The sequence below is a fragment of the Paramormyrops kingsleyae genome, chromosome 10 (assembly GCF_048594095.1).
Source record: "Paramormyrops kingsleyae isolate MSU_618 chromosome 10, PKINGS_0.4, whole genome shotgun sequence".
Taxonomy (NCBI): domain Eukaryota; kingdom Metazoa; phylum Chordata; class Actinopteri; order Osteoglossiformes; family Mormyridae; genus Paramormyrops; species Paramormyrops kingsleyae.
In genome coordinates, this window is record NC_132806.1 from 34297237 (window position 1) to 34320233 (window position 22997).

The 22997-nt window shown below is 55.0% G+C and overlaps 1 protein-coding gene across 7 annotated transcripts in view; it reads right to left on the bottom strand.

The window, feature by feature from the left end:
* Nucleotides 1-22997, bottom strand: part of ebf1a (EBF transcription factor 1a) — a 109477-nt gene that overhangs the window by 25737 nt on the left and 60743 nt on the right. For 5 of the 7 annotated variants that reach the window (XM_023844692.2, XM_023844691.2, XM_023844689.2 and 2 more), the window contains 4 exons: nucleotides 14986-15067; nucleotides 12387-12528; nucleotides 7146-7279; nucleotides 4259-4385 (listed from right to left, as the gene is read on the bottom strand). In XM_023844692.2, the coding sequence (XP_023700460.1) occupies nucleotides 4259-4385; nucleotides 7146-7279; nucleotides 12387-12528; nucleotides 14986-15067 (485 nt within the window). The remainder of the gene's footprint in view (nucleotides 1-4258; nucleotides 4386-7145; nucleotides 7280-12386; nucleotides 12529-14985; nucleotides 15068-22997) is intronic. The other 2 variants (XM_023844693.2, XM_023844690.2) reach the window with 1 other exon arrangement.

Consider the following 22997-nt stretch of genomic DNA (forward strand, 5'->3'; position numbering starts at 1 on the left):
TGAGTGGGCCTTGCAGAGCGCCTCCTGCAGGCGGGTGGGGAGATGGATGACCACCAGGCCCGGCTGGGACTCTGAGGGCTGAGGGGAGGGCAAGGAGATGGAAGGGAGGGGTGTGGAGAGGAAGGATAGGTCAAGGTGCCCGGGGGGAGCGGCTGATGTAAGCACAGCACATAGCAAGCGGAGGGGGCGGTGAAGCAAGGGACAGAGGTGGGGGTGTCTCTCCGCTGTACTGGTGAGTAGCTCCAGAAAACTGGCCGGGGGGGGGGGGGCGTGTAGGGGGGGCACTAAACGGACGCCTGAGGCCTCACCGGAGAATCATGCTGGTCCCGCATACACAGACACACGCACACTCAGAGATACACAGACACACACACACATGCGTGTGCATTCAGAGACACACACGCACACAGGGGCACACAGAGACACGCAGAGACACACAAACACACACATGCCAAGGGGGACCTTCTCCAGCCCCACCTCCCCCCCCCCCAAGGCTTACCTCAGAGGGGGTGTCAGTGCTCCCAGTGGCAGATACACAGTGTTTCACTTTCTTTCCTACTTTCATATTCCTGTAAGTAAAAAGGTCTGCGGAAGCAGCTCTTTGGTTTTTAAGGTCAGAATGAAACAGGAAAGAATATAAAGAGCCGAAGCTGGAGGCTGAGGTGCCGTTTGGTCCTGACCTCTGGGGGAACTCGACCTTGACGCTGGCGAGGCGACATGGACACCAGATTAAGTTTCCTAATTCACATGTTGGAAAAAATGGCTAAATGAGCGGGTCAAAGGTCAGCTACCCCTACTTTATAAAGCACTTAGCGGCCAGACAAGAGCATTTACAGCGGGGGAGCCTGCAGGGCGATTCGGGCCAAACCATGATTAAAAACCATTTCTTTGTAATGGGAGCGGACCACCAGAAACGAGCCCAATTAAATGGGGGGTGGGGGATACGTGATGATGGGGTCCCAGCAAGCGTCCCTGTGTTAGGAGAAGCAGAACAGTCAGAATGCCTGAATCTGTGCTCCTCCCCTGGGCGCGGGATCAGGCAGAGGGCATCCATGAGCGGCAGAGGCCGGGGGTGGGGCGTACCAGACCTGACTGTAATGATGTTACCTGCTGCTAGATGAACACAGTGACACTCGCACACTCCCTCTGTACACACAGACAGAGAGAAAGGTATACACAGCATCAGGAGGGTTGGCGTCTTCCTCTTTACGTCTGCATGTTCCTCTTTACAGCTGTGTGTTCCTTTTTACACCCCCATGTTCCTCATTATGCCTGCCTGTTCCACTTTACAACTGCATGTTCTTTTTTATGCCTGCCTGTTTCTCTTTACATCTACATGTTCCTCCTAACACCTGTGTGTCCCTTTTTATGCCTGCATGTTCCTCTTTATGCCAGCATGTTCCTCTTTACACTTGCCTGTTTCTCTTTACATCTACATGTTCCTCTTTACGCCTGCTTGTCCCTTTTTACGCCCGCATGTTCCGCTTTATGCCAGCCTGTTCCTCTTTATGCCTGCATGTTCCTCTTAACACCTGTGTGTCCCTTTTTACGCCCTCATGTTCCTCTTTATGCCAGCATGTTCCTCTTTACGCCTGCGTGTACCTCTTAACACCTGCTTGTCCCTTTTTACGCCCGCATGTTCCTCTTTATGCCAGCCTGTTCCTCTTTACTTCTGCTTGTTCCTCTTTACACTTGTATGTTCCTCTTTACACCTGTGTGTTCCTCTTTACGCTTGTGTGTTCCTCTTTACACCTGCGTGTTCCTCTTTACTTCTGCCTTTTCTTCTTTACGCTTGTGTGTTCCTCTATACACCTGCGTGTTCCTCTTTACTTCTGCCTGTTCCTCTTTAAGCTTGTGTGTTCCTCTTTACGCCTGTATGTTCCTCTTTACGCCTGTGTGTTCCTTTTTACGCCTGTGTGTTCCTTTTTACGCCTGCCTGTTTCTCTTTACATCTACGTGTTCCTCTTTACGCCTGCCTAATATGCTGACCCCCTTCCTTGCAGGTGAAACAGTAAATGATACTGGTTATGATTAAAAAGGGATGATTTGGGGGCCTTGGGTGGACAGGGACGTGTGATGCACTGAATGCGGCTTGGCTTTCATTCTGCTGCTCTATCGCTCCCTGTTACAAAAATGCATGTGGGGGAGGGGGGGGGGGGAGTTAAAAATCACTGTGGATCATTTACAGTGCTCCGTAAATTGGTCTGGGATTTCTTCCACTCAGTGTGAAACCTTAGCAAAATGGTTTGCTGCCCCCACCTTATTATGTCGAAATGAACTTATTACAAACAAATTTTTCCTCGGGGGCTGTTCTTATAATTTTCAATTAGGTGAGACAAGGCAGTGGGCCCAGGAAGACCATGGCCTCAGTCCTGGCCTGACACACACTGAGAGTGTGTGCGTGTGTGAGTGAGTGTGTGTGTATATATATGTTTATGTGTGTGTATATGTTTGTGTGTGTGTGTATATGCTTGTGTGTGTATGCTTGTGTGTGTATATATATGTTTATGTGTGTGTATATGTTTGGGCGTGTGTGTATTTGCTTGTGTGTGTATGTGTATGTGTGTGTGTGTATATATATGTTTATGTGTGTGTATATGTTTGCATGTGTGTGTGTCTGTGTGTATTTGTGTATATTTGTGTGTGTGTATGTGTGTGTCTGTGTGTATATGCTTGTGTGTGTAAGTGTGTGTGTGGGGGGGAGGGTTCTGCATGTAGGGCTGTACCAACATTTTCAGTAATTACATAGTCACACCTCTTAAAAACTGACCAGATACAACAGTAAATAACTTCAAGATGGCGGACAGCAGGAAGGCTGTCTAGTCTGAAGCATTAGCATTGAGCATCAGGACATCAGGTTCTTCTACCCTCAGAGCCTGGAAAGAAGTAAGTGCCCCCCCCCCAAATGAGAAGTGATAGCAAGCCTGAGAGTGTGTCCAGGCGCCCCCGCCACCCCGTTTCGCACCCCCCAGTCCTCTGGGCTAGTCAGCTCCAGGCTGTCCTGCAGGATGTGATGCGGGAGTGTGTGATTCTGCTACAGGGCCAGAGCCCACCCATCAATAATCGGGAAACACACAAACCCCGCAAGGCTGCCGGAGGCTTCCCCCAGCCGTCAGGAATCGGGAATGACACAGACCCCGCAAGGCAGCCGGAGGCTTCCCCCAGCCGTCAGGAATCGGGAATGACACAGACCCCGCAAGGCTGCCGGAGGCTTCCCCCACCCGTCAGGAATCGGGAATGACACAGACCCCGCAAGGCTGCCGGAGGCTTCCCCCACCCGTCAGGAATCGGGAATGACACAGACCCCGCAAGGCTGCCGGAGGCTTCCCCCAGCCGTCAGGAATCGGGAATGACACAGACCCCGCAAGGCTGCCGGAGGCTTCCCCCAGCCGTCAGGAATCGGGAATGACACAGACCCCGCAAGGCTGCCGGAGGCTTCCCCCAGCCGTCAGGAATCGGGAATGACACAGACCCCGCAAGGCTGCCGGAGGCTTCCCCCAGCCGTCAGGCATCGGGAATGACACAGACCCCGCAAGGCTGCCGGAGGCTTCCCCCAGCCGTCAGGAATCGGGAATGACACAGACCCCGCAAGGCTGCCGGAGGCTTCCCGCAGCCGTCAGGAATCGGGAATGACACAGACCCCGCAAGGCTGCCGGAGGCTTCACTCAGCCGTCAGGAATCGGGAATGACACAGACCCCGCAAGGCTGCCGGAGGCTTCCCCCAGCCGTCAGGAATCGGGAATGACACAGACCCCGCAAGGCTGCCGGAGGCTTCCCGCAGCCGTCAGGAATCGGGAATGACACAGACCCCGCAAGGCTGCCGGAGGCTTCCCCCACCCGTCAGGAATCGGGAATGACACAGACCCCGCAAGGCTGCCGGAGGCTTCCCCCAGCCGTCAGGAATCGGGAATGACACAGACCCCGCAAGGCTGCCGGAGGCTTCCCCCAGCCGTCAGGAATCGGGAATGACACAGACCCCGCAAGGCTGCCGGAGGCTTCCCCCAGCCGTCAGGAATCGGGAATGACACAGACCCCGCAAGGCAGCCGGAGGCTTCCCCCAGCCGTCAGGAATCGGGAATGACACAGACCCCGCAAGGCTGCCGGAATTTTCCATTTTACACTCTCTGTATGTTTGGAGCTCTGAGATACACTTAGCTGTCTTCTTAATATAGGCTGGAGAACACAACCCGTCGAAAGTGTAAGCTGGGAAAACATACTGCGGATAGCCCCCCCCCCGCCCCTGGCGGACCCCGCCTACCTGTGTAGATGAACCTCCCGGGGGTGCCTTTGCAAAACTGTTTGGACTTGTAGGAGAGAGTGACCTCCACCACGCCGGGGATGTGCCGGGGCGGGGTCTGTACGCGGATAGCGTGGGGGGTGATCAGCTGGGGGAGATGAGGGCAAGGAGGGGGCCTTGGTTAGAGTGGAGCCAGCCAATGAGGGACAAGTGAGAGTCTGGCAGTACATACAAACACACACAAACAGACACAGACATATACACAAACACACACACAGGGCCTGCAATCCCATGAGACTTTAGCATGTCACCCCTCCCAGATCACTGGCTGAGCTGCACAATGAACCACTTATAATCAGCCCTTTGTGTTTTGTGCTTTGCTGCCCTGTAGGGGGCGTCATTAACAGTGACATGGCCATTTGTGTGGCTCACCAGTGAAGAACATCATTAGCAGTGGTGAGGGAACATCAACAATTGGAGATGCTGTTCCCCCCTCCCCATCCCCCCCACCAGCATCAGCACCAGGCTGCCATGGGCACCATCAGCTGCCAGCCCTGGAAGGTACACCTCCTAACGGACCCCCGCAGGACCAGGCAATCTTCTGCTACCCTCCAAGAATACACTACTCCGCTAAGTGCCCATAAAAAGCCCGAGTGAAAACTCCACTCGAAAACGCCCCATGAGGGTTAATTAGGGTATTTATAAGCCCAGGCCAAGTCCTTAACCCCACCCCCACCCCGATCACAAACAGCTTCTCACAAAACGATTATAGCAAAACAGAAAACAAATTAAAAATGGACAACAACTATAATAATTAAATCATTCAAAATTAAGGGCTAATGACTGAAACATACAATATGAACCAAATGTACATGAGTGTGCTATGTAGTGTCTCTTAAAGAAAAACAAATACACATGAAATTCCCCAGGGGCAGTAAAGAAAGCAAACATACTCAAATCTGGTTGTGATTGGATCAGCTCATTAACCAGTGGGCTGAAGTGCCGGGGGGGGGGGCGGGGGGGGGATTGTCGATTTCACCCCTTCTTGAGCCATTTTCATTCCTCATCATACATGAGTAAGAGCTGAGATTCTGGGGGCCCTGGCACTGGTCAGGGAGGGGAAACCCCCCCCCCAAAATCCAAGGTCACCAGGTTTTGTGGGTTGGACTCCTCACCGGGAAGTGGGAACCTCCCAAATAGGTCCCAGATGCGAGTCTCCAAAAAGGCACTGGTGAGAGGTAATGTGTCAGCTGGGTACGCACACACACACACACACACACAGACACACACACACACACACACACACACACACAGACACACACACACACACACACACAGACACACACACACACAGACACACACACACACAGACACACAAACACAGACACAGACACACACACACACACACAGACACACAGACAAAGACACACATGTAGGGTAAACATATCCTTATGGGGACCGCTCATTCATTTCAATGGGAAAAATGCTAACGCTAACTATGACAACCTTAACCCCTACCCTGCCCTAACCATAACCATAAGTAACCTAACAAAATACAAGAGTTTTTGCATTTTTAGTTTTTTCATAGCAGTCACCGATTTTTATAAAACGGATATTTATCACGTTATGGGGACATTGTGTCCCCATAAGGATAGGTAAACCCGCTCACACACGCACACACACACAGCCACACACACACACACACACACACACACATAGACACACACACACACACACACACAGACACACACATAGACACACACACACACACACACACACATAGACACACACACACACACACACACACATAGACACACACACACACGCACACACACACACATAGACACACACACACACATAGACACACACACACACATAGACACACACACACACACCCACTTGACCCCAGTTACTGTCACTGCCCTCTTGGGTCAAAGCCATAACCAGCTCAGCCTTACTGAAATTATTACATCATTCTCTGTCTTAACAGTTTTAGCTATTTACACAGCAGAGTACTTCCATCACTGAGTATTTCCATTGCTGAGTACTTCCACCAGTCAATCTTTTGTCCCAGGAAGTACGAGGCTGGGGTTCCTTCTGGATGGGAGAAGCTTAGTACTTCATTACAGCAAATTTCAATGTGAGATGTTCAAAGGCACAACAGGAGTGCCCTGACCAGACTTAGACCTAGACCTCAGACCGTAGACTGTGGAGGACACCCCCAGGCCCTTATCCTTCCTCTCCATCTGCTACCCACTTTACTTAATGCATACTGAATACTCAGCCATGTCAGAACATCTATCAGCATGCCATGCAGTACGGCGCCACCCAGTGGGGAGACACTGCCCATCATGTCCTTCACTATGCCAGCCTTCACACGACAGATACAGCCCCCTAACCCTCCGGCAGAAAGTGCCAGCCCCCTAACCCTCCGGCAGAAAGTGCCAGCCCCCTAACCCTCCGGCAGAAAGTGCACTACAAATGGGAGGCTTTTTTAAAAATTGCACGTTCATACGGAACAGCTCGTCTCAAACACCAACCCAGTTCTGAAAATTTATTTCCTAGTGAGTAACAAATAAGCTTTAGAGGAGACGGCCTCGTCTGGCCATGACAAAGAAACACACAAGGGCTGAGAGATGGGGGAGGTTCCGGGAGACTTGCTTTCGGCTTGCAATTCATCACTGTTATTTATCTGCTCCCCCCCGCCCCCTCCCTCAGCTGGGTTCTGAAGGTTCTGAAGTTCTGAGTCTGAATCTGCACTTTTTTTACAGACCGACTAGGAGTTGTTGTGATTTATGGGTTCGGTCCGCCTCTACTGAGGGTCAGCACTAGCTGTTTTACCCGTATCTGCTGTACGGGGGGAGGCACCGCAGGAAAACCCCCAAGACGACCACAGGAAGTGACTGACCTCACTCCAGACCAGCATTGTGCCGAAGATGACCTGCAGCCCATCGAAGAAGTTGTCCCCGATGATGATGACGGTGGCACCTCCCGTTGTCCACCCTTCGCTAGGACTGATGGCCTTGATGCAGGGGGTGGCTGCTTTTTGGGGAGGGGGGAGAGGAAAGATCATTCTGTATGAATTTAAAAATGTCTGCTGATCATAGGAGATCTCACAGTGTGTTCATGTGCTGTGGCCCAGCTGGGCAAAGAAGAATGGACTCCACTGGGAAGCTGTTCATAACGGCGCTGCACGACTGCGTCAGCTTCTTGAGGATCAGGTGTGACACGTGACGGGCAGGGTTGTACAGTCCATATGGGGGGCCTTAGGAAGTAAATACTGTCTATGACACACTGACACACAGACAGTACTGGTGAGTCCTTATGACTTGAGACACACTGACACACAGACAGTACTGGTGAGTCCTTATGACTTGAGACACACTGACACACAGACAGTACTGGTGAGTCCTTATGACTTGAGACACACTGCACAAGTTCAGCAGTAGTAGGTATTCAGGTACAGGTAAGATGCAGAGATGAGACCATGGATACATTTCCATCCACAAATATCCCAGAAACACACACACACACACACACACACTACACTGTAATTAATCACACATTTTCTAAGGGTCATTACATTGTAATTACTTAACATAACTCCGAATGTATTTTGACCATTAATATAGCAGTAATAAATAGTTTCTTGGCTGTATGTACTTTTATTAAACCTTTGTTCACTCATTCTTTCCACATTTACTTTATGGCAGCAGTAACATTTGAGTGTTTCTGCTGCTACCTCAGGAGGCATACATCACACAGCAGCAAGTAGCCACCCGCAGGCCTGCTCACTGAACAACAGGCCTGCTCACCAAACGACAGGCCTGTTCATCACCCACAGACCTGCTCACCAAACGACAGGCCTGCTCATCACCCACAGGCCTGCTCACCAAACGACAGGCCTGCTCACCAAACAACAGGCCGGCTAACCAAACGACAGGCCTGATCACCACCCGCAGGCCTGCTCACCAAGCGTCAGGCCTGCTCACTAAACAACAGGGCTGCTCACCAAACGACAGACCTGTTCATGCTTAAGTACCCTGAACACATCACTCAATTGTTCCCCCCATATCTCCACAGGGAGAGTCACCACGCGAGCCATTGATGGGGGGTGAGAAGAGGACAGGAGGCCTGAAAGTAAATGAGACAGAGTGGGAGAGAGGGATAGGGGGAGAGGGAGAGAGGGATGGGGACAAGAAGAGTTCTGGAGGCCAGAAAGTCAATGAGGGAGAGAGGGAGAGGGATGGAGAGACTGGGATAGAGGGATGGGGGAGAGGGAGAGGGAGAGAGGGATGGGGGAGAGGGAGAGAAGGACAGGGAGAGAGGGATGGGGGAGAGAGGGACAGGGAGAGAGGGATGGGGGTGAGAAGAGGACAGGAGGCCTGAAAGTCAACGAGGGAGAGAGGGAGAGGGATGGAGAGAGAGGGAGAGAGGGATGGGGTGAGAAAGGTAGAGATGGAGGAGAAGCTGTCAGCCCCAGTCCCCAGAGGCTGTAATTACACCGGGCACAATAATGGTCAACTCTGGCCTCCTACGCTGATGGAATCACAGGGTCAGGTCAGGACAGGTGGGGATCACTCACTGAGACCGGCCTGCTCTGCACACTCACCCCTGGGGTGCAAGGCAAACCCCACTCTTAATTTGGGTAATTATACACATATATTTATTAAATATGACTGGGGGGGATTGTATTACTGCCACAGCATATTACTGGCACAAAGTAAATGTCACGGGTGTCGCCCCGAATCTTCAGAGGAGTCCATTTGAGGGAGTCGCCGTGGAAACACCAAGAATGTGGGACAAGCCGGCACGTTAATTGGGTTAAACGTGACTGCAGTGAGCTGTATTTCCCACTCGCTGATACTCCCTTAGAGCCTGTCCAGGGTAATCACCTGCTACCCGGCACAGGACAAGCGGGTGTAAGGAATGGATGGATGGATGGATGGATGGGTGATGCTCCTTTAAAAAACTGCACTCCACATACTTTTCCTTAACAGGGATCCGATTTTTGCATGAGGTCACCCTATCCTTGTCTTGGGAGGGTCAGCTTCTGTCTGAGGCGCTGCCGGGACACTCTCTGGGAGGGGTCTCCGGTTTCAGGCCTCCAACCCCCTCCCCATACCGCCAGAAATGGCCGAGGACCCGGGACATCACAGGGTCACGATCCCTCTCTCTCAAGGTGTCTCATGACAGAGGGCTGGCCGACTGGGGGCCGAGGGTGGTGAGGGCGGGAGACGCACTCTGAACAATCGGCATTCACGCACACAGCAGGTGGCCGAGACAGGAAACCAAGCAAACAGAATAACACTGACACACACTTATACTGACACTCACACTCTCACAGTGACTCTCAGACACTCTCACAGTGACACTCAGACACTCTCACTTACACCCTCACACCCTCACAGTGACCCTCAGACACTCTCACTCACACCCTCACACCCTCACAGTGACTCTCAGATATTCTCACACACACATAGACTCAACAGTCACAGATGCCCCCCCCGAAATGCGTTAGTGGGTATACCAGCCCCACCAAACACGCTCGGCCTCTCACAGAAAATGCCATTACAATGAGCTGGAAGCCCCCTTCACCCCCCGCCCCAGAATACGAGCGGTAGAGACGGGGCTGGTCTGATTGGCGGGCTGAGTGCCCCCCAGCACATGCAGCCCCAAATGTAATTTTTCACAGTGAAACACTAAAGGGGGGTTCGAACCTGCGGCTCCAGAGACAAGGATGCAAGTCACTGTAACGAGGTGACACTCATGCGGCTGCTGGGTAGACAGGAGAGGCTGCAGGGGACACTGGGGACACTGGGGACACTGGGGGATGGATGACCAGCAGAAAGGAGGGTCCGAACACCACGCCTTCACAGCGCCCCCGCCTCTCTGCTCCCACGTCCTGCTTGAGATCCGGAGGCCCCCCCTTGAGACAGGCCCATGTTGGCCCTTCAGTGTGCTACTTGGCTGGGGGCTCGATCCAGACCCCGCTCTCAGCGGTGGCCCAGTTTGCCTTGTGCCTCTTCTTGTCATTTATTTCTCCGCCTGTTTGCTTACATGCTAACTGGTGGGGTGGGGTGGGGTGGGGGGGCTCCCTCATACTTACCCCAAAAGTGTCGCATTACGGGCTTCGGAGCACATGCAAAGGTCACAATAAGGTTAACACGCTGCACCGCAGTAAACACGCAACACCGTGGTAAACACGCAGCGAATCTTCTTTTCTTTTCCCTCGTTCTGCCTGTCAGACATACCTTCACGGGCTACAGCCTAGTAATCAGGGTTTTTTATTTCGTTATTAATATTATTTGTTTTTCTCCTTCCACCCCCCCTACCCGCCCTATGTGCGATTGTGCCGACAAGCTGTAATGCAATTTGGCAAGGCGATAAACCAGGAAGGATGAGCACGCGATCAGGAGCAATCTGCAGCAGTAATCTTGGCCTCAGATCACTCTTTTACGGGCAGCGAAACTGTGCACGGATTAACCAGATGGTGGAACGTGAATCCATCTGATAGGATTAAACTTTGGTGCCTCCCTCCATACCATCTGCTCCCCCTTGCCGCTCGCTTACCCGCCCCCTGGTGGCCGCCAGCCATGGGCCGCCCCCCTGTCTCTGTAACTGGGGGGCTCCTTTGTCTGTGACTCTCATGACCTCTACGCAAACGGGTCAGGACCCATTCTGGTCTTTCTACAAACACGACGCCATTCTCGTCACTCCAGGAACATCGGCATGACCGCACGCCGGCCGTATCTCCTTGGTACCTCTAATCCATCTCTGGTTTGATCCCATAGATGTTCATGAAAAAACATGATCCACATCCCCGCCGCAAATGCCGGAAAAGGAAGATGAGAAAACTATTGGATTTGTTTAACCCGAAAAATTGTTTTTCAAATCATCTTAAATCGTGCCATTAAGGGGCGGGGCTTGGGGTTTTATTGATGAGGTCATTTCTCTGAAGAAGTAAAAGCACAAGAGAGAGCAACTGTTCTAGAGCAGATACAGGGGGGTGGGGGTGACATAGGGAAATGGGCCATGGGTTTTGCTGATGTCACCGCCTATAAACTGTAATGTGCGCTGGCTCAGAGTCACGCTCACCTGGGGTACTGAACCCTGCACATGGGGTCAATGAAGGAGAGGTGTCTATGGGTGGGGGGGGGGCGCAACCGCTGAGTACGACTGGAGCACAAAGCAGGGGCCGCTCATCGGGTGAGGCTGTGTGTGTGTGTGTGTGTGTGGGGGGGGGGGGGGGTCAGGTTATCACATTAATTAAACAGAGCCTCTCCGATCTGTCTCCCCCCCCAACACACACTCACACACACCACTGAACAGATGGTGGTAAGACATGGGGTTCAGTTTTGAAGAACCTGCATCTACCCCCTCCCCCCCCCCCCCACCAGCTCACGCTCACGCAGGCACGTCACCCATCCTCATGTCCGCTCAGCCCTCCTCAAGCGGCAGACCCCCGTGCTCACGCCAGACCCCTGTGCTCACGCCAGACCCCCATGCTCACGCCAGACCCCCGTGCTCACGCCTGCTTCATGGCCCAGCCGGCTGCTGAGTCACTCGGCTGTAAAGTGCGTGAGCAAAGAGCTGACAGGTCGCCTGCCATGTCCCACCCATCCCCACTTGACTCCTGTTAGCGTGTTTGCCCAGAGCCATCCAGCCGTTTAACGAGATATTATCTGTGAGATGGGGGGGCCGTCTGTCTCCCGTGCTTTCCCCCGGTGAAGTGGGACGCTGACTCCGGGCCGAGCCCAGATCTGGCTATGGTTGGGTTGCCGGGGGTGGGGGGGATGAAAGACATACCACCAAGCCTCGGCGTCTGGACATCACGCTGTCCCCCCATTTCCTGAGGCCCTGAGATCCTTCTCTGATACCCAGGGACTGAAAGAGGAGGCCTTACTACTAGCTCTCAGCTTCATGGGGAGACAGACAGAAAGACAGATGGATAGACAGACAGACAGGCAGAAAGACAGTCATACAAATGGATAGACAGACGGACAGATAGAGAAAGACAGGGACACAGATTGAAAGACAGATGGATAGACAGATATACAGGCAGACAGACACAAGACAAACACTCTGACACTCAGAGAGACAATCTGACTGACAGACAGGGACTGAGAGGACAGTGCGACATGCCTACCGTGGTCCAGGTACGACGGCGTCCCCTCCGAGGGGTCAAGCCGGCGTGCTCTCCGGCCGTGCTTGGAGTTGTTGTGCACAAACATGTTGTCGGACACAGCCAGGACGTGACCATCCACGTTTACCGTAGTGGACACCACCACCTGTTGGGGGACGGCGTGCTGAGTTAAGCAGGGCACCGTCTTCTTATGCACGAAATCCTGGTACTTTATGTGGAAATTATGAGTGGGACAAATGTCACAGGTAACCCGTGCGGTAAAGCGTTAGATCTTCCGGAATGTTTGGGGGGTTTTGATATCCTTTACAAAGGATCAGTTTACATCCTAAACTTATTCTGAACCACACACCCGCTTATGTGTGTGTATGTGTGTGTGTGTGTGTCCATATCCTGAGGTGCATATAATAACCTCAACACCCTAAACCAGGCCCTCACCATTACCCCCTCCCAGTTCAGAACTCATGTTCTTTCCACAAATCTGGTAAACAAATATCATAACAGCGACCCCCCACCCCCCATCAAAACACTCGCCGGATGCACACTTCCTGAGAGTCCCAGCACAGATTCCACAAACGCGACGCGACCATTCATTTGTGCTAATTAAGTGGGTCGCTTTGTTCGTTGCGCCCCGTCATTCTTGCCCACGCCCCCGCGCCGTCCCCGCGCCCCGTCATTCTTGCCCACGCCCCCGCGCCGTCCCCCGCGCCCCGTCATTCTTGCCCACGCCCCCGCGCCGTCCCCCGCGCCCCGTCATTCTTGCCCACGCCCCCGCGCCGTCCCCGCGCCCCGTCATTCTTGCCCACGCCCCCGCGCCGTCCCCCGCGCCCCGTCATTCTTGCCCACGCCCCCGCGCCGTCCCCGCGCCCCGTCATTCTTGCCCACGCCCCCGCGCCGTCCCCCGCGCCCCGTCATTCTTGCCCACGCCCCCGCGCCGTCCCCCGCGCCCCGTCATTCTTGTCCACGCCCCCGCGCCGTCCCCCGCGCCCCGTCATTCTTGTCCACGCCCCCGCGCCGTCCCCCGCGCCCCGTCATTCTTGCCCACGCCCCCGCGCCGTCCCCGCGCCCCGTCATTCTTGCCCACGCCCCCGCGCCGTCCCCGCGCCCCGTCATTCTTGCCCACGCCCCCGTGCCGTCCCCGCACCCCGTCATTCTTGCCCACGCCCCCGCGCCCCGTCATTCTTGCCCACGTCCCCGCGCCCTGTCATTCTTGCCCACGCCCCCGCACCGTCCCCCGCGCCCCCAAGGCTCTGGGAGTCTGAGAGGGGAAGTGCTGGACGAGACTTAGCAGAGGCCACCCTGCAGCTCCCAGAGAGACACACGCCTCATTCTCCTGCTTTCTGTCTTTCTTCGCTTTTCATTCTTTCATTTGATTTTTTAAATGCACTGAGAAATAACATCTTATTTCTTAACAAAACAAATATGGCTGAATGAAGACAGCACACCTCCCTGTTCTCCATCTGTCAAGTTTCTGTCTCCCCTTCTCTCTCTCTCTCTCTCCCTCCCTCCATCCTGACAGTGCCCCTGGTGTTGTTTTGGGGTCGGGCTCCCATCCACTCGCACGTGCCAGGCAGCTCACACACGCGTGCTCACCAACATCGTGTTCTGTTAGGAGGGAGTCACTCCCAATTAAGTTAACACTCATGAATGACATCAGCTTTGCTGCAAAGCCTGACATTTGTACTGGATTTTCCACAAGCACCCCCCCCCCCCCCCCCGCCTCGCCATACACACACCTTTTCCACTCCCAGTTCATTCCGACTCCTGTCTCCCCGGCAATTAAAACCGCAGATTAATTGTACCACCAATTAAAGCTGATCAAATATTACCTGTTAACTGGTGTCACACTGCGATTAATAGTGGCAATTAGGGGCCGGAGATGGGCAGCTGTCAGAGTATACCACACACCCACGACGGCCATCATTAAAACCATCACTGCAACCTGCTCATATGCAGACTCCTTTTAAACTATATAGCTGCTCTCTGAGAGACTGACCTCCTACATCACTCATAGAACTATTTACAATACACATACCTCCACTGCACAGAATGTTTCCTAGCTTTCACTGATACAGAGTTATACTGTTATGATCAGCATGTCTAAGAAAAGTAGAGTGAGAGGCAGTGTGACCGCCTATGTTTTCGCATCGCGGTGAGTGAGCCTTATCTCCCATAATGCCCTAGGGTTAATCTGTATGTGTAGCCATGCAGCCAATAAGAAGAAGGCAAGCAGTTCTGCTCCCTGAGGAGATGAAGGTTTGTTTGATAGGGGGGCTGAGATTATACCTCAGAGCACAGACTTGCTCCCCTTGCCCCCGTGTTGGGATGGGGGGGTGACTACAAGTACAAGTACTCATATATGCAAATTAGTGCCGCTTAAATTAGCAGCACATGGATGTGTTCTGTCAGCTGTCATAGCGAGTGGTGCCCCCACACGGGCTCGGCCTCTGCCCCCAAACACGGGTAAATCACGCACACCGCGTGCTCGCCGTGTGCCACGCGTGCGCCCGTGTCTGCGCGCCAGCTTGCCTCTGACCTTGAGTGACCTCGATGCCAGCGAACAAATGAAAGCGATTTTCCACCGAGGGGGGGGGGGGGGCCTCACCTGGAAGCGCCGCATGTCCCTCGGGTTCCCTGCGTTCTTCAGGCAGTTCTGGTTGCATTTCAAGAAGAACTTTAGGAAGAACCTGGCGAGAGACAGAGGGACGTTCGCATCAGAGGAGTGGCAGGACACGGGATGTGAGCATAGCTGCTGTCCCCAGCTCTCCAGCCCTCGGGGGGGGGGGCACACTGACACGGAGCTGCAGCCCCATGTACACAGATGGGAGACAGATTCAGGTCTCTGAGCCCCCTGCCACTGTCCTGCATGTCTGGCCCATGCAGGGTGTCATCATGGGTGCTGTGACGGTGGTCTGTTACTTAGCAACTAGAAGGGGAGAGGACATCAGGGCCCTGGGTCCCCGCGAGCAGTCTCCACGGACACCCTCCCCCCTCACATGCACACATAGAGTCATAGATACACACACAGAGTCACACACAGAGTCACACACAGAGTCATAGGTATACACACAGAGTCACGCAGACACACAGGCACACTCAGCCACTCCTGACGACAGACAGCTCACTCTCCAGAGAGAAGCCGGCCGGCCGGCCGGCCATCTGTGGCAGGACAGATACTGCCTGACACTCCACTGAACCGTGTCCTTAAGAGGCACATCTCTGCGCAGCCGGCGGCGTCACCGGGGAGTATCCCAGCATTCCCGGGCACGCGCTCACACACGTACTCTCAGGCGGAGACGGGTGGGGTGGTGTGCAGGCAGGAGTGTGCCAAGGCTAAGGAAGCAGGGTGCAATGTGCGCGCACACACACACACACACACACACACACACGCACACAAACACACACACACACAGACACACACATACAAATACACACACACACACGCACACAAACACACACAGACACACACACAGACACACACACAGACACACACACACACACACACACACACAAACACACACACACACAGACACACACACACACACACACACACACACACTGGGGCCCTTTCCCCCAGCTTGCCACTGGCCGGCAGGCAGGACTGGAGAGTGAATGACCTGCTAACGGCCGTGTGTGTGTGGGTGTGTATAAATACACAGATGTGGCGATGCATACCACAGGCTAATGGCTGCTGGGGGGGGGGGGGGCAAACCATCCAAACCCCCCTCCCACTAGAGACAGTGAGGCAGTCCAAGCACGCACCGCCAATCAGGGAAATCACACGCTTTGCCTAATTAAGCCTGAAGTGTCCAATGGGTCCTTTTATAGAAATGCAGTGTGGACCTTAGGTGGGGGGGGGGGTCTCACATTCGAACACCAGATACCTGCAGAAAAATCCCCCAGTCTCAGTGTGACTCGTTCGATGCTGAAAAGGCGGCATGGAGGCTGTCAGGAACCCGGATTGAGAATGAGCACAGATATTCCTGCAATTACCAGGAAGCCAGTGCCGTGGAACGCAGCCCTGTTTAACGAGCAGCGCTCCGCTGGCAGCGTGACCTCACCGCGTACGTCCGGGACATTCCGGGATGTAAGAGCATTTCAGATGGGCAGGGAGCTGGAAAGAGAGCAGAATGCGCAGGCACTGGTGCGCAGCTCAGTGAGCTAGGAGACTGTGCTGATTGTGATCAGAAGGTCAGTGGTTCAAATCCCAGAGTTGGCAGAGTGATGTCACCATTGGGCTCTTGAGCAAGACCCTTAATCTCCAGCTGTCACAGAGACAGGCTGACCCTACTGCCTTTCAGAAACAAGCCACTTTGGATTAAGGCTTTTGCCAAGTAAATGTAAGTAAATGTCGATTTTCAACAAAGATCACCATCCTGCTCACAGAAGATCCCCAGCAGGTCCTCAGGGCAGGATGCCTGCCCCCTTCGAGAGGACAGAGCCAGCCCACCATCATGAGAAGAAGAGAGAGGCCATGGGTCACAGCAGATGTGACCGATCTGTGAGTCAGCAGGGCGGCGGAGAGTGCAGGCCAGTGCTTCATCACTCACTCACAGAATGTTCTTAAGTGGGGCCTCTTTGGTGAATTTCATGTGTCTGCGAATAACTGGCACTTAGACTGACTATTAAAGAAAAATTCAGCTGCCTTTCGTACACAACCTGCCTTTCGTACACAGCCTGCCTTTCGTACACAACCTGACGTTTGTACACAACCTGACATTTGTACACAGCCTGCCTTTCGTACACAGCCTGCCTTTCGTACACAACCTGACGTTTGTACACAACCTGACATTTGTACACAACCTGACGTTTGTACACAGCCTGCCTTTCGTACACAGCCTGCCGTTCGTACACAGCCTGCCTTTCCTGTGTACTTCGTGTTTCGCAGCCCAGCCTGTGTCCTGACAACATAAGAGTCTCGGGGCGGGGATGGGATGAGCCCGTACGCCCCTCCCCCTCACTTAATTAGCCTCTCCCCGCAGATTGTGAGAGCAGCCATGACCCGCGACTCTAAGTCTCTGCAGCAATTACAGCAGGCAGCCTGCAGGGGTCAGCGATGGGGCCAGCGGCCTGACAGTGCTTCTCACCGACACCACAATAGAGTGCCAGGGTGTTTAATTAACCAAACTTTTCCCGCAAAGTCGGAAGACGATCCTCTTTCTAATTACTCTTCCACGGAGACGTCGGGGCTGTGACCCCAGGTCAGCCAGACTCCTGCGCACTGCAGCGCAGCGCCCTGCACTTCCCCGCGCTCTCTGCTGCCCCCTGAAGGGCTTCTCCTCACTTACAACAGGGCAGCAGTAATTTAGCTGTAATTTGGATGTAATATGACTTGTCACTTGTTCACCCGGTGTTCACAGCAGCTGCTGGAAAGGCCTCCCCCCCCCCCCGGTCACACAGGCACTGAACGTGTCAGCTGTGAGCCCCCGCCTCCTGTGCGTCTAAACGGCATTCCTGTCCGTTAGCGCGCTGACAGCGGGGGGGCCTCTGGGGGGGGAGGGGCAGCGGGAGTGGTGACGGTTGTCAGGCTCGCGGTGGGAAAGGCGGCAGGTTGCTAATCAGATTACCGCTGCGTTGAGCTGCCCGCCACCTGCCCGTGGTGTTCAGTGATCCCCTTAAGCCCTGCCGCCTGCCCGTGGTGTTCAGTGATCCCCTTAAGCCCCGTCGCCTGCCCGCAGTGTTCAGTGCCCGCTGCCTGCCCGTGGTGTTCAGTGATCCCCTTAAGCCCTGCCGCCTGCCCGTGGTGTTCAGTGATCCCCTTAAGCCCCGCCACCTGCCCGCAGTGTTCAGTGCCTGCCGCCTGCCCGTGGTGTTCAGTGATTCCCTTAAGCCCCGCCGCCTGCCTGCAGTGTTCAGTGCCCGCTGCCTGCCTGCGGTGTTCAGTGATCCCTTTAAGCCCTGCCACCTGCCCGCGGTGTTCAATGATCCCCGTAAGCCCCGCCACCTGCCCGCGGTGTTCAGTGGTCCCCTTAAGCCCCGCCACCTGCCCGCGGTGTTTAGTGGTCCCCTTAAGCCCCGCCGCCTGCCCGCGGTGTTCAGTGATCCCCTTAAGCCCCGCCGCCTGTCCGCGGTGTTCAGTGATCCCCTTAAGCCCCGCCACCTGTCCGCGGTGTTCAGTGCCCACCGCTTGCCCACGGTGTTCAGTGATCCCCTTAAGCCCTGCCACCTGCCCGCGATGTTCAGTGCCCGCCACCTGCCCGCAGTGTTCAGTGATCCCCTTAAGCCCTGCCACCTGCCCGCGATGTTCAGTGCCCGCCACCTGCCCGCAGTATTCAGTGATCCCCTTAAGCCCCGCTGCCTGCCTGTGGTGTTCAGTGATCCCATACGCCTCGCCGCCTGCCCGCGATGTTCAGTGACCCCCTTAAGCCCCCGTTCCCTTCCTGATGCAGAGCTGGCCTGCCTGCCCCCTGCCTGCCTGATTACCCCCCCCACCGAGACGTCCCACTTTACCCGCTGCGTGAGAATGCCAGAAAGCTGCGCGCAGCTCACAGGCCTGGGCTACGGCACCCCCCTGTAACCATCCCTACCTTCCTCAGGACAGGGGTGCCAAAAACAGAGGATGGGTGCAAGAGGGCACTGCTGGCGAGCCCCATCAGGTAGGTGGGGGCCAGACAGGCATTGAGGCCGATGGATCTAATATATGTTAAAATCCCCCCCCCCCCCAACTCACGATGCGCTTATGATCTGTCACAATGCACGCCCCCACTGAAGAACACAATTATTACAATAACTGGATGAGGAGAGAACGCTAGGTCAGACTCCAAAAGATCCCCCCCCCTCCTCATGGAGGATCTAAACTTAACTGGGGGCATAACCTCAAACCCACAAATCCACAAGATGGAAAAATCAGATGGGGGGGGGGGTGTTACACAAATCAAAAGCAAAGAGAGGAAGTCTGATAGAGAGAGAGAGAGAGAGAGAGAGAGAGAGAGCGCCGGACAAGCAAGGGGCACCTTCAAGGTTAATGTACCCCAGGGACCTCTGACCTCGGGGCCTGCCCTGACATTAAACCCCACCCAGTTATGTGGAAACAGCAACCCTCCTCATTGAGGAAGTCCCCCCCCCCAGCCAGCCCTCTGTAACTCTGTTAAACCAGGGGGCTTAAGGAGGTTACACCCCCAGACTGAATGGGGCGTGACTTTCAGAATTAAGTTAGGGAGCCTGACGAGGAGGGAAAGGATGGCAGGCGAGATCAGCACAGCGTGTACATAAGCGCCGCAAGCACCCCCCCCCCCCAGCGTGCTGCCCCCCCCCAGCGTGCTGCCCCCACAAGCGGCCATGCACACATTAAAATGCAGCACTGCACATGAAAATGAAATATTTTCCCACAAGTTATGATTCATGTATTAGAATCCCGTCATTATCAGCACTAATTAGCGTGATATACAGATCAGAGAATGAAAGGCTTCACTAAACTCAGCATCCCACTAAAATAACAACAGTGCTAACAGAATGAAATGGCCGCCCCCATGTAAAGGGTCCTGCCGGCACACGGAGGGACCGGGGGGGCGGCAGACTGGGCATCGGAGCCCATCTGCAGCAGGACCCCTAAACGCCGCCTGCTGAGGTAGGCCTTTTGTTCCACTGCTGTTAGTGTGAGCTTTGTTTTTTGGCATTGATTAGCATATTCTATGGCGGTGGGCGGGGCCAAGGGTGATTCAGGAAAGAGCCGCAGTCGCCGGACCTGCCGGAGTGGACCTGCCGCACGCATTAATGATTTAAGGCCTGAGACGGCAATTATGGCACGAAGCAGAACCAGCATCAATATTTAATAAAGGCTAACACAGAGCGAGAGAGGGAGAGTGGGAAAGAAGGGGAGAAAGTGTTAGGGAGAGAGGGAGAAAGCGACTGAGAGATGGGAGGGAGAGATGGAAAGATGGGAAGTAGGGAGGGAGGGAGGGATGGTGAGATGGGAAGTAGGGAGGGAGCGAAGGATGATGAGATGGGAGAGAGGGAGGGAGAGACAGAGAGATGGGAGGGGGAGTTGGAAGAGGGAGAAAGGGAAGGAGCGAGGGATGGTGAGATGGGAAGTAGGGAGGGAGAGAGATGTGAAGTAGGGAGGGAACAAGGGATGATGAGATGGGAGAGAGGGAGGGAGAGACAGATAGATGGAAGGGGGAGTTGGAAGAGGGAGAAAGGGAAGGAGCGAGGGATGGTGAGATGGGAAGTAGGGAGGGAGCGAAGGATGATGAGATGGGAGAGAGGGAGGGAGAGACAGAGAGATGGAAGGGGGAGTTGGAAGAGGGAGAAAGGGAAGGAGCGAGGGATGGTGAGATGGGAAGTAGGGAGGGAGAGAGAGATGATGAGATGGGAGAGAGGGAGGGAGAGACAGAGAGATGGGATTGGGAGTTGAAAGAGAGGGAGAAAGGGAGGGAGAGATTGGGGGAGGAGCCAATCAGGAGGGGTGGGTGTGGTGAGTTTAGGGGGAGGAGCCTATCAGGTGGGTGCGGGTGTGTTGAGCTCAGGGGGAGGAGCCTATCAGGCATGGTGGGTATGGTGAGCATAGGGGGAGGAGCCTATCAGGCATGGTGGGTATGGTGAGCATAGGGGGAGGAGCCGATCAGGCATGGTGGGTATGGTGAGCATAGGGGGAGGAGCCTATCAGGTGGGTGTGGGTGTGTTGAGCTCAGGGGGAGGAGCCTATCAGGCATGGTGGGTATGGTGAGCATAGGGGGAGGAGCCTATCAGGCATGGTGGGTATGGTGAGCATAGGGGGAGGAGCCTATCAGGCAGGGGTGGGTGTGGTGAGCACAGGGGGAGGAGCCTATCAGGCGGGGTGGGTGCAGTGAATACTGAGGGTTTTATGTTGGCTACACTGCAGACACTGGAGGCCGAGCTGTATGGAGGAGCGGGAAAGGGAGGATCATGGGAGAGGGGCTTTCTCCTCCCCGCGGAATGTGTACTCTGAGGACTTGGCGCTTTCTTTGGCACAGAGCCCTCCGTAAGACCAGAATGTGCGGACAAGACGGGCATGGGGGGGTCACGGCAGCTGAGGGTGGCGTTAGTTGTCCCAGATATTCGAAAGTTTGCTTTTGCCCCTGGTTCTGCTATTTGACACCTCCTCCAAGAAAGAGGTGGTAATCCCATGGGCGAGGGGGGGCATAACCCACAGGACACATGCCCATGGCCCCCCCGGGTGCGATGTTCTCTCAGGAATCCGTGCTGACAGCCGGCCGTGGCCACCCCAGATACCGAGAAGCAGGGGGCCTACCAGCCCCCCCAGTCGATAAGTGACATCTTACTGCTCTGGCAGAATGACCCCCCCATCGCCCCCGCCCAGCCCATGCTGACTCCTCACAAACGAACAGCTAACATCCATCTCTCAGCCGTCCATGGTGCCTCCTCCGTATCCGTCTCTCTCTCTCCTCTAACCCAAAGACACGTCTCTGGGCCGCCGGCCATACGGTTTGTGTGACACCCTGAAAGGTGTCCTGGACCCCGAAAAAGCAGGGGAGGGGGCAAGGACACTGATAACGAAGGTGGGGTTCACACCAGGCGCCAATCAGACGTGGGAAAAGCCGCTAAGCCAGGGCTGGGAGTGTTTTACATAATAAAGGCGTCAGATGCACACCTGTAGCCGATAAAGCCAGCGGAGCGGGACAGAGCTCACAGCCAGGGGGCGCCGTCAGCACCACCTCACATTTACCACAGCTGTAAGTTTCATAATCATGGTTATCACTGGTAAGAGCTGCAAGACTGAACTGGGTTAAAAATAAGATGTTAATATAAATTATGCTGTTTACACAGTTATGTGGGGGGGGGGGGGGCATGGAGCGCATCGCCTGCCATCCCGCGTGACATACAGAGCAGCGCCTGTCCCTGGCTTTTATTTTTAGTGTGCAGAATCACAGCGGACATATGTTATTCCAGAGCCTGGCAGAGTCCTGTGTGTCTCAGGAACACATGCAGCCCCTCTGCCCTCATCTAATTAGCTAACGAGCAGAGTGGGTTGGGGGGTCAGGTACACACCTACACCCCACGCTCTTTAAGAAAAGAGGAAAGCGTGGGAGGTCGCTTCTTTGATGAGCGAGGGTGGGTGGGGTGAGGAGGAGCGGGGATGTGGGGGCACTCTTGCTCGCTGTATATTTTAGAAACTGTACGCAAACATCTCAATAATTCATGAGTCGGCGATTGATTTTTTTTCCTGTTGGCAGGGGGGACTCTGGGCGGCAGGCTGGGAAATCATCAGCATGCGACGGCAAGGGCGACACGTGGCGACGGTGGCAGCGTGTCATGACCTGGGCAGCCCGATGCCCAGCCCGCCGCTCAGCCCGCCGCCCAGCCCGCCGCCCAGCCCGATGCCCAGCCCGATGCCCAGCCCGCCGCCCAGCCCGATGCCCAACCCGCCGCCCAGCCCGACGCCCAGCCCGGCGCCCAACCCGAAGCCCAGCCCGACTTACAGCCCGCCGCCCAACCCGAAGCCCAGCCCGCCGCCCAACCCGAAGCCCAGCCCGACGCCCAGTCCGACTTACAGCCCGCCGCCCAGCCCGATGCCCAGCCCGCCGCCCAGCCCGCCGCCCAACCCGAAGCCCAGCCCGACGCCCAGCCCGACTTACAGCCCGCCGCCCAGCCCGATGCCCAGCCCGATGCCCAGCCCGCCGCCCAGCCCGATGCCCA